The sequence below is a fragment of the Chlorocebus sabaeus genome, chromosome 11 (assembly GCF_047675955.1).
Source record: "Chlorocebus sabaeus isolate Y175 chromosome 11, mChlSab1.0.hap1, whole genome shotgun sequence".
Classification (NCBI taxonomy): Eukaryota; Metazoa; Chordata; class Mammalia; order Primates; family Cercopithecidae; genus Chlorocebus; species Chlorocebus sabaeus.
Window position 1 is genome coordinate 50956574 of NC_132914.1, and position 14395 is coordinate 50970968.

At 55.1% G+C, this 14395-nt stretch overlaps 1 protein-coding gene across 1 annotated transcript; it reads right to left on the minus strand.

Annotated features, from left to right (window-relative positions):
• Nucleotides 1-899: 899 nt before the first annotated feature.
• On the minus strand, nucleotides 900-14093 carry SP7 (Sp7 transcription factor). The gene is made up of 3 exons (XM_008003413.3): nucleotides 10992-14093; nucleotides 10468-10535; nucleotides 900-4245 (listed from the first exon to the last, which is right to left on the minus strand). Exons 2-3 carry the CDS (start codon nucleotides 10486-10488, stop codon nucleotides 2971-2973), a joined length of 1296 nt encoding a protein of 431 aa, XP_008001604.1. The 5' UTR covers nucleotides 10489-10535; nucleotides 10992-14093; the 3' UTR covers nucleotides 900-2970.
• Nucleotides 14094-14395: the final 302 nt, after the last annotated feature.

A 14395-nucleotide genomic window follows, 5' to 3' on the forward strand; every position in this document is an offset into this window, starting at 1 on the left:
AACCAGCAAAACCCCAAGCGGAGTCTAGGGAAGATGAAAGGGGCCGAGGGGCTGGGGAGGGGAGGACCGCGAGGCTGCGGCGGGCGAGAGCTGGCACCGGACAGGCGGAGACCGGGAGGCGAGAGGGCCAAACTCTGGGGGGTCCGGAGGAGCCCGTCCGGCGGGGTTGGGGCGGGGTCCCGGGGGTCCACTCCATCCAGGCCGTCGCCTCGCTCAGACCAGCTCCAAGGCGCCCCCCGCCCTTCCTCCGCCCCAGCCCCGTCTCCCGTGTCTCTTCAGTCACAGCCCCCAGCCCACTAAAGAAGTCTTCGGAACTCGGATTTCTTCAAAGCGCCTTTGAAGCAGCGCGCCCCGCCAGAGGGCAGGAGATTTCGCACCTGGGCGGGGGCGGGAGTGGCGTCAGGGGGTGCGGGGGCTCGTAACCCGAGCCCGCCCAGGATCGCCGGCCCCCTCCCACCCGGAGTAGCGCCTCTTGCGACCCGCGCGGTGGACAGTCCGACGCGTGTCGCAGCTGGGAGTCGGGCCCAGGCCGGGGGGAGTGGCCTGTGAGTCCCCTCAGCCCAGCAGGGGAACCCTGGGGGGCGGGGGCCGCACAAAGCCCTATTGTAGCTCGGGGATGGCCGCCACAGAGTGGCTTTTGTTCTTCGGCTAACTCCGTGGCGGGCACAACTGATTGCAGGCCCCGGGCAGGGGGCGGGTTACGTGCCAGGCCCAGTCTGCCCGCCGGGAGCCGCACCACCGCCCGACTGGGGCCGCGCAGTAGTCCGCACTGCAACCGCGGTGCCAGCGCTCGGTCGCGTCACTGCCCTGACCAGGCGCAATTGGTGCAATCCGGAAAGGACCAGGGTAGAAACCAGTGAGTCTTCCCAACTCTGCAGAAAGCACTACACGCCCAAAAACAACACCGCCAGAGGATATGACCGAGAAACAATTTTGTTTTGTGTTTTGAGACGGAGTCGCTCTGCCGCCCACGCTGGAGTGCAGTGGCGCGATCTCAGCTCACTGCAACCTCCGCCTCCCAGGTTCCAGCAATTCTCCTGCCTCAGCCTCCCAAGCAGCTGGGATTACAGGCACCTGCCACCACGCCCGGCTGATTTTTGTGTTTTTAGTAGAGACGGGGTTTCACCATGTTAGCCAGCATGGTCTTGAACTCCTGACCTCAGGTGATCCGCCCTTCTCGGCCTCCCGAAGTGCTGAGATTACAGGCGTGAACCACCGCGCCCGGCAGATAAACTATTTCTATTTCGCCGCGAGCATAATAAGCAAACGTGCACAATAAAATATTCGCCCATGAGTGGTCCCCAATTTGCTAAGGGAAAAAAGCTCATTGGCCCTCGCTTCGCCCTTCCTCTTCTCCTTTTCTCACCAGGACAAAATTTCAAATTCAACTTTTATTTATTAAATTAAAAAAAAAGACTCCACAAAGGGCATGATCTCTTCCATTCCACAATGTTCTCTCCCCAAGCTCCAGCGGCTTTAACCCTTTAACTTGGGGCCTTGAGACAGCAGGGGACAGAAAAGGAGGATCCAAAGTTACAGGAAAGGCACGAAGCGGCTTTAAAAGTCTGGTGGTGGAGATGGGAGCATCCGAAGTCCCAGGGTGGGGGTGTGTGGATGCACCCCCAGATCAGCTTGGGGGCCTCTGTCTTCCTAGCTCTGTAAGTTGTTCTTTCTCAGGGCTTCTAGGCACCAGGTCTAGCACAGTACCTTGCACAGAGTAGGCACTCAATAAATACTTGATTTGAATCTGATCCCAGAGAAAGCCTTCCCCACTGATTCTTCAGGAGGTGCACCTCCAAACCAATGTCCTCCTGTTAGATGGGCTTCCCCAAAGAGCACATCTAAGATGGCAGCTGCAAGCTCTCCATAACCATGGCAACAGGGGATTAACCTGATGGGGTCATGGTGTCTAAGGGGAGGGGCAGTGGAAGAACCTGCTCTGGGGTCAAGGGAGCTGGGGTACATTCCAGTACTTCTCCCCTCCATAGGACTTGAGGTTTCACAGCTTCTGGCTGGGGCTGGGGATGTTAGGGATCCCCCTAATCAAGAGATACCCCATCACCTCTTTAGCAGAGATCTAGCTAACCCAATTTGTAGAGACTTCATTACAAGAGAAACCCCATCAACTGAGATCCTGATGATAGATATTCTATTGGCAAGATCTTCTCCACTAACATTTTGTCTATACAGAGATGCATTTGACTAGAATATCCTTAGTAGAAATGGATCCACTTCCCTCCCCAGCTCACTCTACCTGACCTGTCATCATAACTTACATAAATAGAATTATTATTACTATTCATTACTCCTGGTACATAGGGGTTAAATATACAGGCCTGGGGGCAGCCTCCCTGACCCTGGGGTCACCCCATCTTTGGGATCAGATCCCCGCTGGTCTGCCCCCCTCTTGGCACCCTGCCTCTGGCCAGGTCACTAACCCCAATCCCCCAACCATGGTCCCTGATGAAGAAGCCACCAGGGGGCAATAAATTATCATTATCATTGTGTTTGTAAAAAGGAAAAAAAGTTCTGGAGAACGGAAAACAATGATGTAAGAAGTTGGGAAGACTGAAGCCTAGAGGCTGAGGGACAGCAGTAAATAAGCTTGAGAAGTAGAAAGGGTACATGTCAAGGAGTGAGACGGAGAAATCGTGTTGGGAGCCCAAATTGAAAGAAAGTGTTTTGGTGTGGCAGGGCCAGAGTCTAGGAAGCCGGGGTGCGGAAATCAGGCACAAGGGGAGGGCCTGAGATGAGAGTTTGCAGAAAGCCAGTCTCATGGTGAAGGGAGGTGAGCTGAGGAGGCATGCAAGGAGATACCCAAGCCCAGAATGACCAGGAGGGAGACAGAGGGAGAGAGAGAGCCCTGAAGGATGGCATGCATGGGGTAAAGAGAGTGATTGGCAAGCAGTGGTCTAGAGAGCCAAGAGAGACTGGCAGGGCAGCCCTGGGGTGGGAGACCTTCCACCCGGCTCAGATCTCCAGCAAGTTGCTCTGCTCAGGGCTGCCTCCAGGGGCTTTCTCTGGGGTTGCTGGCGAGGCGGAAGGTCGGGGCGTCTGACTGGCCTCCTCTTCCCCCGTGCTGCGGACCTCCCCCAGCTCCTTGGGGCCACTGGGAGGGGGACCCGGGCCTGGTTCTCCATGGGTGCGCTGGTGTTTGCTCAGGTGGTCACTTCGGGTAAAGCGCTTGGAGCAGAGCAGGCAGGTGAACTTCTTCTCCCGGGTGTGAGTGCGCACGTGACGCTCCAGCTCATCCGAACGAGTGAACCTCTTGCCACAGAAGAGCCAGTTGCAGACGAAAGGCCTCTCGCCTGTGTGCCAGCGCAAGTGGGCCTTCAGGTGCGAAGCCTTGCCATACACCTTGCCGCAGCCAGGGATGTGGCAGCTGTGGATGGGCTTCTTCCGCAGCCCAGCCGCTGCTGCTCCCAGCCTCTCTAGCTCCTGGCAATTAGGGCAGTCGCAGGAGGAGCGACCTGCTCCACTGCCCCCATATCCACCACTGCCCCCGGTGCTTGCACCCCGTGGGGGTTTGGCTCCACCACTCCCTTCCAGCTGCCCACTATTTCCCACTGCCTTGGGTTTATAGACATCTTGGGGCAAGACATGCTGGGGCCCTGGTTGCAAGAGGTGGGGAGCTGGGTAGGGGGCTGGATTAATAGGAGCAAAGTCGGATGGGTAGGTGGGCAGCTGGGGGTTCAGTGGAGGCTGAGCTGGACCTGTGGGCAGTGTCCCTTGCAGCCCATCGCCCTGGCCCTGCCCACCACCTAGCCAGTTGCCTCCAGGGTGCATGTCCCACCATGGAGTAGGAGCATTGCCTGGGCCTGGTGAAATGCCTGCATGGATGCCTGCCTTGTACCAGGAGCCATAGGGATGTGTCATGTCCAGAGAGGTGTAGACACTGGGCAGACAGTCAGAAGAGCCGTGCCCCTTGGGCACTAGTAGCCCAGGCTCCTGGGTGCCCGTGGGCCCAGGGAATGAGTGGGAAAAGGGAGGGTAGTCATTGGCATAGCCTGAGGTGGGTGCTGGAGGACTGCCTGCAGGTGAGAGGAGCCCATTAGTGCTTGAAAAGGGGGCTGGATAAGCATCCCCCATGGTTTTGGAGGCTGAAAGGTCACTGCCCACGGAGTACGGCTTCTTTGTGCCTGCTTTGCCCAGTGTTGTTGAGTCCCGCAGAGGGCTGGAGCCACCAAATTTGCTGCACGCTGCCGTCAGCATGGCCAGGGGACTGGAGCCATAGTGAACTTCCTCCTGTGGAAAGAGGGACGCACTGCTTAGGGAGAGGGGAGGAGAGGTGCAGAATAAAGGGCAACACTTTAGGTCTGTGACCTAGAGACATCCACAGCAGAACAGAGGGGTCAGGGAAGAGTTGAAGAGGGTGGAGAATTACAGGTAAAAGAGGTTGGCCAGTGAGAACTGGACCTCAGGGCAGACTCACATGGAGTCGTGGGAAGAAGAGCAGAGGCCCAAGATTGCAGCTCAGTATCCCAGCCCGGGAGGCAGGAAGCAGAGCTCTTTCTGGAGTTGCTAGGGGTGTACTAGGGGCCTCCAAGGAACAGGAGGTTCTTTTTCATTTTGTTTTTGTTTTTGTTTTTGTTTTTTGAGATGGAGTCTCGCTGTTGTCGCCCAGGTTGGAATGCAATGGTGTGTCCTCAGCTCACTGCAACCTCCGCCTCCCAGGTTCAAGAGATTCCCCTGCCTCAGCCTCCCAAGTAGTTGGGATTACAGGCGCCTGCCACCACACCTGGCTAATTTTTTTTGTATTTTTAGTAGAAACGGGGTTTCACCACGTTGACCAGACTGGTTTCAAACTCCTGACCTCAGGTGATCCACCCACCTCGGCCTCCCAAAGTGCTGGGATGATAGGCATGAGCCACTGTGCCCAGCCTTTTCTTTTCATTTAAAAAAATATATATATTTTTTGAGACAGTCTTATTCTGTCACCCAGGCTGGAGTGCAGTGGCCCAATCTCGGCTCACTGCAACCTTTACCTCCCAGGTTCAAGCAATTCTCCTGCCTCAGCCTCCCGCATAGCTGGGATTACAGCCGCATGCCACCACATTGAGCTATTTTGTATTTTTAGTAGAGACGGGGTTTCACCATGTTAGCCAGGCTGGTCTTGAACGCCTGACCTCAAGTGACCCAAAACTCCTGACCTCAGCCTCCCAAAGTGTTGGGATTACAGGCGTGAGCGGCCACGTCCAGCCAAAAAAATATTTTTAGAGACAGGGTCCCACTGTGTCTCCCAAGCTGAATGGAGTGCAATAGCACCATCACAGCTCACTGTAGCCTCAAACTTCTTTCTGGGCTCAAGCGATCCTCCCACCCTCAGCCTCCAGAGTAGTTAGGACTACAGGCACATGCCAGGGGCTCTTTTAAAATGGCTGTGAGAAGAACTGAGGATAGAGACAGCAGCTAGGTGAAGTGAGAATTGGGGATCCTGACCCTTGGAAGTAGGTTTGGAGCAGACCAAGGCCATGGTCAGGGCCTTGGAGAGGAAAGATGAGGCTCGAAGAGCAGTGTAGGAAGAAGGTGAAAGTATTAGGGGACTATATTTGCTCCCATGACAGATTTTCCCAGCTTCATCCCATACCCCATATTCCATTTCCTGTCGCTGCTTCAGCTCCTGACTGAGGCAGTGGTCTGGTCTCCCTGAGGTCCAATCCTCATGTCCCTGGTAAGGAATCTCTTGGCAGGGACTCGGGCTGGGGAGCAAGAGGAAGTGATGGTGGAGACACTGGGACATTGAGAGGGAACAGGGCTGCCGCCAAGCCCAAACTGTGGCTGAGACAAGAATGCCTTTCAAGCAGGCAGTGAGCACCTCCTGCTTCGTGGTGCCAGCTGGTACCCCTTTGAGAGGGCAGGAAGAGCCCAAAGCCGTCATGCCCTTCCAAGGCAAGGAATGGGGTGACTAAGACACTGGCCCACAGCCACACTGCTTCATGCCTCAGTATCCCCTAACATGTAGTCCTTCTAGTACCGTGAATGAAGGAAGACATGGATGTAGTGTATGGGAGTCTTTTAGAAATGCAAGGGTATCTTCTGGCCAGGTGCAGTGGCTCATGCCTGTAATCCCAGCACTTTGGGAAGCTGAGGTGGGTGGATCACGAGGTCAGGAGTTCAAAATTATCCTGGCCAAGATGGTGAAACCCCATCTCTGCTAAAAATACAAAAAAAATTAGCCGGGTGTGGTGGCGGGCGCCTGTAATCCCAGCTACTCAGGAGGCTACTAATTGCTGGGAGGTGGAGGTTGCAGTGAGCCAAGATGGCACCACTGCATTCCAGCCTGAGCTATAGAACGAGACTCCATCTCAAAAAAAAAAAAAAAAGAAAGAAAAAAAAGAAATGCAAAGATATCTTCTTAATGCCCACCATGCTGCTGCTACCATGCCAAACCACTCTCAAGATCTCCGCCTCTCAGGAAATCATGGTACCTCTCCCTGGGGAAGGCATCCAAGGAGGAAATGCCCTACAGCATTGCTGGCTGGCATAGACATTCATTCATTGCTGGGAATCCCACCAAAAAAGATGCCCTCAACAGCTACCCCTATACAGTTATATGGGTATGAAAGGGCTAGAAGAACATGTTTTGAGGATTGGGTTCTTCACAAACTGATATGCCTGATCCTTTCCCAGTAAAGCTGAGAAAAGAACTCGAGAATTCAGAGTTCTCACACCTGCCTGGTAGCTCTTAGCATGTAGTATGTGTATGATGCCAATCTGAGAGGTGGGCCTGGGGCCCTAGGGTTGCCATGAGGTGTGTGTGCAGTCCCCACTCCTGCACTGCTCCCCAAGTGCAAACCTGCTGCTCCTCCTGCGCAGTTACCTCTCTCAAAGGTCCCGTTGACTCCCAAACTGAGCCACCAAAAGCTTTCTCCAGTCTAACCACAGTGAACACTCACGGTTCCTCCTAGTCAGGGTTTCCCAGGAACCCCTGATCTTCCAAGCAGTTGGTGAGCTATGGCAAGGCAGCTGATGGGGAGGACTGAAATCCTAGCAGAAAGAAGAGGTAGAAACATGGAGTTCAAAGGAGAGATGTAGATACCCAGAGACATGGGGCACAAAGAACCTGCGTAGGGTGAGTGATTGAGGTAAAAGACCCATAGCAATGGGGAAAGGAGGACCTGAGAGGAAAAACTGGCATTGAATGGCAGAAGTAGCTATAATTCCAGCACTTTGGGAGGTCAAGTGGAGAAGGGTTGCTTGAGGCCAGGAGTTTGAGACCAGCCTGGGCAACATAGTGAGACCCCATCTGTATAACAGATTTCAAAATTAGCTGGGCTTGGTGGTGCATGCCTGTAGTCCCAGCTCGTCAGGAGGCTGAGATGAGAAGATCACTTGAGCTCAGTAGTTAGAGGCTGCAGTGAGCTATGATTGCTCCACTGCACTCCAGCCTGGACAACACAGGAAGACCCTGTCTCAAAAACAACAACAACAACAAAAAAGAGGCAGAAATAGGCAGGGACCTAAAAGAGCAGAAAGGTAAAAAGACACAAACTAAGAAGGAGAGATGATGGAAAAGAGACTGGGCTAGAAAAGCAAAGAAAAGCAGAGACGAAAAGAAAAGAGCAGAAAAAAGAAAAGTGGGGGAGAAGGAAGAAGGCAGCCTTCCTACCTAAGAGAAAACCACCATGGTGCTGGGCCCCAGAAAACCCCCAGACCAGGCCACTCCTCCCTTCTTCTCCCCCCTGACCGCCCCCTCTCCCTCTGCCCAGCCCGGCTCCGATGGTTTCCCTGCGGTCGGTTTATTTTTAAAAACGCCGACGCCGTCCCCCGCCCGGCCCTCACACTGCGGCCACAGGGGCCTCAGCCAAGCCCAGGGACCCCACCCAGCTGTGGGGAGGGAAGGAGGGGTGAAAGAAGGCAGCCAGCCCCAGGCCAACAGGAGACCCCAGCCCTGGGGAGTGGAGGCCCAGAGGGCCCTTGAAGGCAGGGAAGGGGGAGCAAGGAACCAGACCCCGGGGCTGGGGGGGCTACGGGCTGAGCACGTGGCGAAGTTTCACCACAGCCTCAGTTTCCTTCTGCTGATTGTTCTCTCCTGAGAACTCAGGGAAAGAGTCCTGGTTAAGAGTTTTAAGTATGTGTTCCCATACCTGATCAAATGTGCTCCCTTTCCAGGGCCTAGCAGTCCCACCTTCGAGTTGTTCCCTCCCGACCTCCACCCCACCACCCTTAAAACAAAACAAACAGAATTAAAGTATTGAAGTGGGAGTGTCTGGAAAAAGAACAAGATAGGAGCTGTCCCAACTCTCCCACCCAGATGTGGAGCAGGGGAGGGGGACCCCTCCTCCCAGGGAGCTCGTGGTGCTGTGCCCAGCCTGGCCTCCCAGTGGAAATGTTCACTAGACATCTCAGGGCTGACTGGCCTTAGGTTCCCATTTTCCAGTTCTCAACTTTCTCAGCCTTCTCCCAAGTTTCTTCGTTCTCCCAGCTTCCCAATTCTCCTTTCCCACCTAGGCCCCCAACCATTTCTTCCCCCCTCCCTGTTCCCTGCATCTCATTTGGCTGAGGTGAGCCCCTCATCAAGCAGCAGCTGCTTCCCTCTCTGAACCCCACGTTCTTCCCACTGCCAGAGAGCCCACCCCTACCAGGCAGAGAGGTTCCTGGGGAGGTGGGGAGGAAGTTAAGGGCCCAGGTACCCAAAAACTAGGTGCAGCTGGTCGAGGGATAGGAGGGACTGGTGTGCCTTTGTGTTGCAGGCATCTCTAGCTCACAGGAATGAGGGGACATGAAAGCCTAGCTTCCACGACACTCTCCTTTCGCCATGCACTATCCCAATCCTATGTCTTTCCAGCAGGCCTCTGGGCCAGTCCCTCCCAAGGCACTAGCGCCACGTTGGCAACACTGGCATGATGCCCACGCCCACTGACACTGTCCCTGCCCTGGGTGGACCCAGGATTTCCATGCATCTTATTCCTCAAGACCACAGTGTTTCAACGATGGCTCAAAATAGAGTCTGTTGGGGAGGTGGCAGGACAACAGTCTGCACCCATTGCATCTGTGGGTAGACCCCTGGCTGGATACAGAGTGTGACAAGGGACATGGTGTCCATCTGGTTGGCTTGCATGCTATTCCCCCAAACTCAGCCACAAACTCACTATCTCACAGCCTTGTGCACACACCATTTATCACTTGGACTCACAGCACTCAGATGGCCCAACTTACACACACACACACACACACACACACACACACTCTCTCTCTCTCTCTCTCTCTCTCTCAGAGCCCGGAGCACACTCGACTGCACCCTAACCCTAACGATTATACTACGGCCAATAAACACAGGTGGTAAAAGACTCCTGCCCCATCTCTCATACACACACCTCTCCCACAGGTTGAGTGAGTCGGCTTCCTGTTTGGCCCCGCACCCCTGGGTCTGAGCTAGGGCACTGGGAAGTGAGATGTGGGACCCAAGAATAGGGCAGAGTCAAGGCTACTGCAGGGGGCTGACTTTCGGGGAGGGCCCTCTGGCCCTCAATTTCTGTAGAGAGACCTAGAAAGCAGGACAGAGATGGTGACAGAAGAACAGTGTCAGAGACCCAGAAGCAGGGAGGAGTCTGGCCCTGAGTGGCTGTGAGCCCTCCCTTCCCAACTCTGTGCCTTGGGTCTCCTAGAAGCCATGGTAGAGTCAGAAATTTCTCAAGACACCAAACCCTGACCCCGATAGTACCCCAATTCCCTTTGTCCCCAGTGCCAGAGGCAAGGGATGCTGGGGTCCCAGCCCAGAGGGGAAGTGGCCCAGTCCGCCCTGGAGCCTCCCACTCCCAAAATAGAGCTGAGTTTGTCTTTGGCTGAAAGCTAAATATTTGTGAGCCGGGCAAGCGGCCTCAGACCCCGTCCCTCCTCCTTGGTTCCCTCTCAGGCCTGGGCTCAGTTCCCCTGGTCAGCCCCCCCACATGCACAGGCTGGCCTCCTCCTTTCTCTCATAGCCTGCCTCCTCTCCTCCACACACCAGCTCACAGGCCCAGCCCCCTCCCCACACAACCAGGCAAGATCCTGCCTGGGCTACAAGTCCCAGGAGACAGGACCCCTAAAGAGCTATACCCAGTTGCTGCTCTGTGCCCACTCAGCCAGTCCTCTCTGCCTTCTATCTCTGCTGCCAGCTTATGAATTTCCTACCTCTCTCTCCTCACTACCCTTCGTCCCCCTCCCCCTCCTTTCTCCATCCCTTTTCCACTCCTCACAGTCAGTGTGCTTAGCTGACCTTAGGTAGGGGTCCATGCCGTCTTCTGACCTAATCCCCTCTCACCCTCTTTTCACTGCCCTCTGAACCCTGGCCCTATTCTTCCCTCCCTTTTCTCCTGCCCTCTGCTTCCCCTTTCTTGGACCCCACTCCTCTCTCCGCATCAGAAGGACCCCTGGAATTGACAAGCACCAGAGCTACTATCTATGTGAGTTGGAGGAGGTAGGTGGGCAAGGACTAGGACTATTAATGTTGTGGCTGGTTTCCTGGGGAGAAGAGGGGACAGTTACCTCAAGCAGGGAGGACGCCATCCTGAGGCTGGGGAACGGGTCCCAAGGAGCCAGGCAGATGGAGAGAGCTGAGCCGGGGAGAGAGAGAGAAGGGAGAGGGAGGGAGAATGGGAGAATGGGAGAGAAGAGATCTAAAGTTAGAAGGGACCGGGGTGGGGGGTGGGGGGTGGGGGGCTGCTCTCTGTCTGTAGGGATCCACCCTCTAATTACAGCTTTCCCAGTGGAGAAGGCTCCGGATCCAATGAGGAGGGCGAGAGAGGGAGGCAGAGGGTCCAAATTTCCTGCTCCATTTGCTGAGCTCCCCAAAGAAGGGATCAGGGAGGGAGAGGAGAAAAAGGGGCGCCCATGGAAGGGGTGGGAAGCAGGAAGAGGGGAGAGCAACACGGGCAAGTTGTCAGGGCTTCCTCGGAGGGGGCTGCTGAGGGGAGAGGTTAAAGGGATGGTGGACCCCGGTGTCCTACACGTGGCAGCAGTCCCATAGGCATCTGTGGGCACCCCTCCCAGAGCTCCCCAGTATCATGTACCTGGGGAACCTGGGGCTGGCTGTCCCGAGTCTCTCCTCTCTGGAGGTCTGGCAGGGAGAGTGCAGGAAACGGGTGGCCTGAGGGTGCTGGAAGGGATCCGCTGTCTCCCAGGCCAGCTCCACTCCTGTTCCCACTCAGGCTCCGGTCCTACAGTTCTACTCTGACTCCAGAGTCCTTGCTGCTGCTCGGCGGCTGCTGCTTCTGCTACTGCTGCTGCCTAGGCTGCTGCTGCCCGCCGCTGTTGAGGAAAGGAACAGGAGGGAAAAGGAACAAACCCCAAACCACTAATTAGAGATCCAGGGGGGGGATGGGGGGTTGGGGACGACACTCACACACAGAGACTGGAACGCACTGACATACACACTTATGGCCAAACACAGGGGTGATGCATGCACACGTACACACAGTACCACTCACATGGGTACAGCCACTATCATGAATGAACACAGACAGACACACGCAAATGCACACAGTGACACACTAGAGGCACACGCACCACACCCGCCCCAGCTGACCATGCAGAGGCTTGCTTCCCCAGTCACCCACCTGCCTCTAGGTCAGGACAGCAGTGTGTACGTGCCCCTGTGTGTGTGTACGTGCCCGTGTGTGTGTGCATGTGTGTGTGTTTGTGTATGTTGTGTGAAGAGGGATGGAAGGTTCTGAGGTGGAGGTTTCTGCTGCCTAAACTTTTAGTGTCACTGAGGTAGGTTCCAGAGCAAGGCCTGGAGGAAGGGTTGAAGAGTTGGGAAAGGCTTGGTATTGGCTTGGGGGTCCCTCAGTCTTCCAGTGCCTCAGTTTCACTGTTTGGAGGTCATACCTAGGCCCACCTCACTTTGTGGGGCAGAACCTGGATCTTGTTGATGAAGAGAAAATTTAAGACAGGCAGGAGTGAGGGTGGCGGTAGAAGGTCATTGGGTCAACTCATTCATGCCGACACGTAGCCCCTTTGGATTATTTCCCCCAAAAAGAAATGCCCTAACCGCCATCATTCCTTGTCAGTTACCATCCCTGGGTAACCAAGTTACCATCTCTTAGAGGCCATGGGTTTAATCTCCATCCTTTGGTGGACAGTTCTCCTGAGTGATCTGACTTTCCTGGGAACTCCGGGTTCCCTTTCTCATTGCCATACATCAATTCCCTCTTCCACAGAAAGAACTGAAGTTATAACTTAATAAGGACTTCCCAACTTTGACTTCCCATCAAAATAGGAAATAAGAGAAGGAAGGTCTTAAGAAGAGAAACCCAAAAAGTCTATTACCTGAAACCTGGGCCCTGGGCCCTGAGGTGTTTATGGGAGAGAGAGGACTGGGCAGCTAAGTGGTAGAACCGGCAGCTCTCCCACAGGGGGGCTTAGCCTGCTGGGGTTGTTTTGCAGGTTATTCCTTAACACACACCTCTCCCCCTCCCCGCTCTGCCTGTCAGGGGAATAAAGCCCCATCATTTCCACTCTCCTCACTCCGCAACACCATCCCTCACTTTCTCGGAGTGCCTACTTCCTTGCTCCTTTTGCTCTCCCAGATCTCCACAGAAAAAGCTGGTAGCTGGCAGGAGCAGATGGAGGTCCAGGGAGGGTTGCACAGCAGTTTCGCCAGCAGGCAGGGACGAATTTCAGGGTAGGGCCCAGGAGTTCTGGATTCTAGCCCCATGATTTGATTTACCCCAAGGAACTCTGGGAACCCAAGGTTTAGGGGAAGGGTTTGGGAACCAGGTGGCTGATAGACAAAGAAAAGGCAGCAAAAGAAGAAACAGAGCAAATGAAACAGTCCAAGAGAATCAGAAGAGATATGACCAGGTATAAGAAAGAGAGAGGAAAGAGGAAAACAGAAGACCAGATGTGTGGCTTTAAACAAAAACAACAACAACAAAAACAGAGCAGGAAAGAAACTAAAAAGGTAAAGAAACAGGCCCAGAGGAACAAAGATGGGGAGACAATGGCTTGGGAAGGACAGGGAAAATAGCCTGAGGCATAGCCAGGTCCAGAGGAGGAGGAGGAGAAGGAGGAGGAGGAGGAGGAGGAGGGTGGTTGTGTTGTGTTGCCAGGCAGGTGGGGGGGCGGGGATGGAGTATAAATAGCACATAATTGTGTCCGCTGATTACACGGGCCACCCCACCCGTCTGCCTGAGAGGAAGTGCCCGTGGTGGGGTGTCCCTGTGACCTCGCGGTCTCCCCCTTGTGGGGGGAGTCTGAGACTAAGGTGCCAGATGGATTTCCGGGGCCCCGAACTCAGAAGTTGGGAAAGATAAGCTTTAGAGAAATTCTGTATCACCAGCAGAAAAGCCCAAGCCCAGTTAGATCAGGCAGGAAACTGAGGCAGAGGAGAAAGTCTAGACTCTAAAGAAGAGATAGCAGGTGAGGAGGGGATTGGGACTCAGATTAGATGAGAGAAGAAAGGAAGAGACTGAAGGGGAAAAGGAGGAAGGATGGAAAGATGAATGGACAGACAGGGCTGGGGAGAGGGGTTGGAAGGAAGGGTCACCTTCTCACTCCCCGTGTGGGCTTTAATCCCTAACCCTACCCGGGAAGGGGCAGATCCTATGAGTGCTTGGGAAATAAAAAGGAGGAGCAGAGTCCCAGGAAGATGTGAGCCAGGGCCCCTGATGTGTCAATATAGGACACCCTCTGGACACAGAGCCTGTTCCTCACCAGAGATCAGCGCCAAAGATAGGCAGAGGGGCTGCCTGAAGTCCCCAGTTGCTGCCCTCAGGACCCCCTGGGTTCTGACTTCTCCATGTCCTTTTAAAAAATAGTCCTGCAGCCAAGCTGAGGCTCTGGTGTTCCTGGGTCCAGCTCCCTAGTTTCCTTCCCAGGGCCCTGAGGGGCTGGGGGCAGCAATTGGAAGTCCTAACCAAGGACCTACCTCCACCCTCTCAGGCCTCCCTCAGCCCAGCCTCCCAGGGGGTGGGGCAGCCCAGGCAGAGGCGCCATGTGGCAGGGGCGGGTAGAGGCTGCGGCTCTGGTCCTTCCAGTATAAACCCCCTAGGCATCTGGTTTCTATCCACCACCCCCCACCACCCTGGGGGCCCCTCAGCCTCCGCCCACGGCCACCCAGACGCTGAGCTCCAAGGAATGGATGCCCCAGAAGGAAGGGGTGGGATGATGCCTTTCTGATATCCCAATGCCAGGACTGGGCTGAACCACAGGAACCACTCCCTTCCCGCCCTCCCCTAGGAGAATCAGGGTGGGCTTTCTAGGTTAGAGGGGGTTGAATCTGGCACCTGCCTCAGTTCTCCAAATGATTTTAGATCTTTTTGGAAAGATCAGTGGGGTGAAAACAGAATGAAAACTGGGCAGAGTGGGGCCAGGTGCGGTGGCTCACGCCGGTAATCCCAACGCGTTGGGAGGCCGAGGTGGGTGGATCACCTGAGGTCAGGAGTTTGACACCAGCCTGGCCAGCATGGTGAAA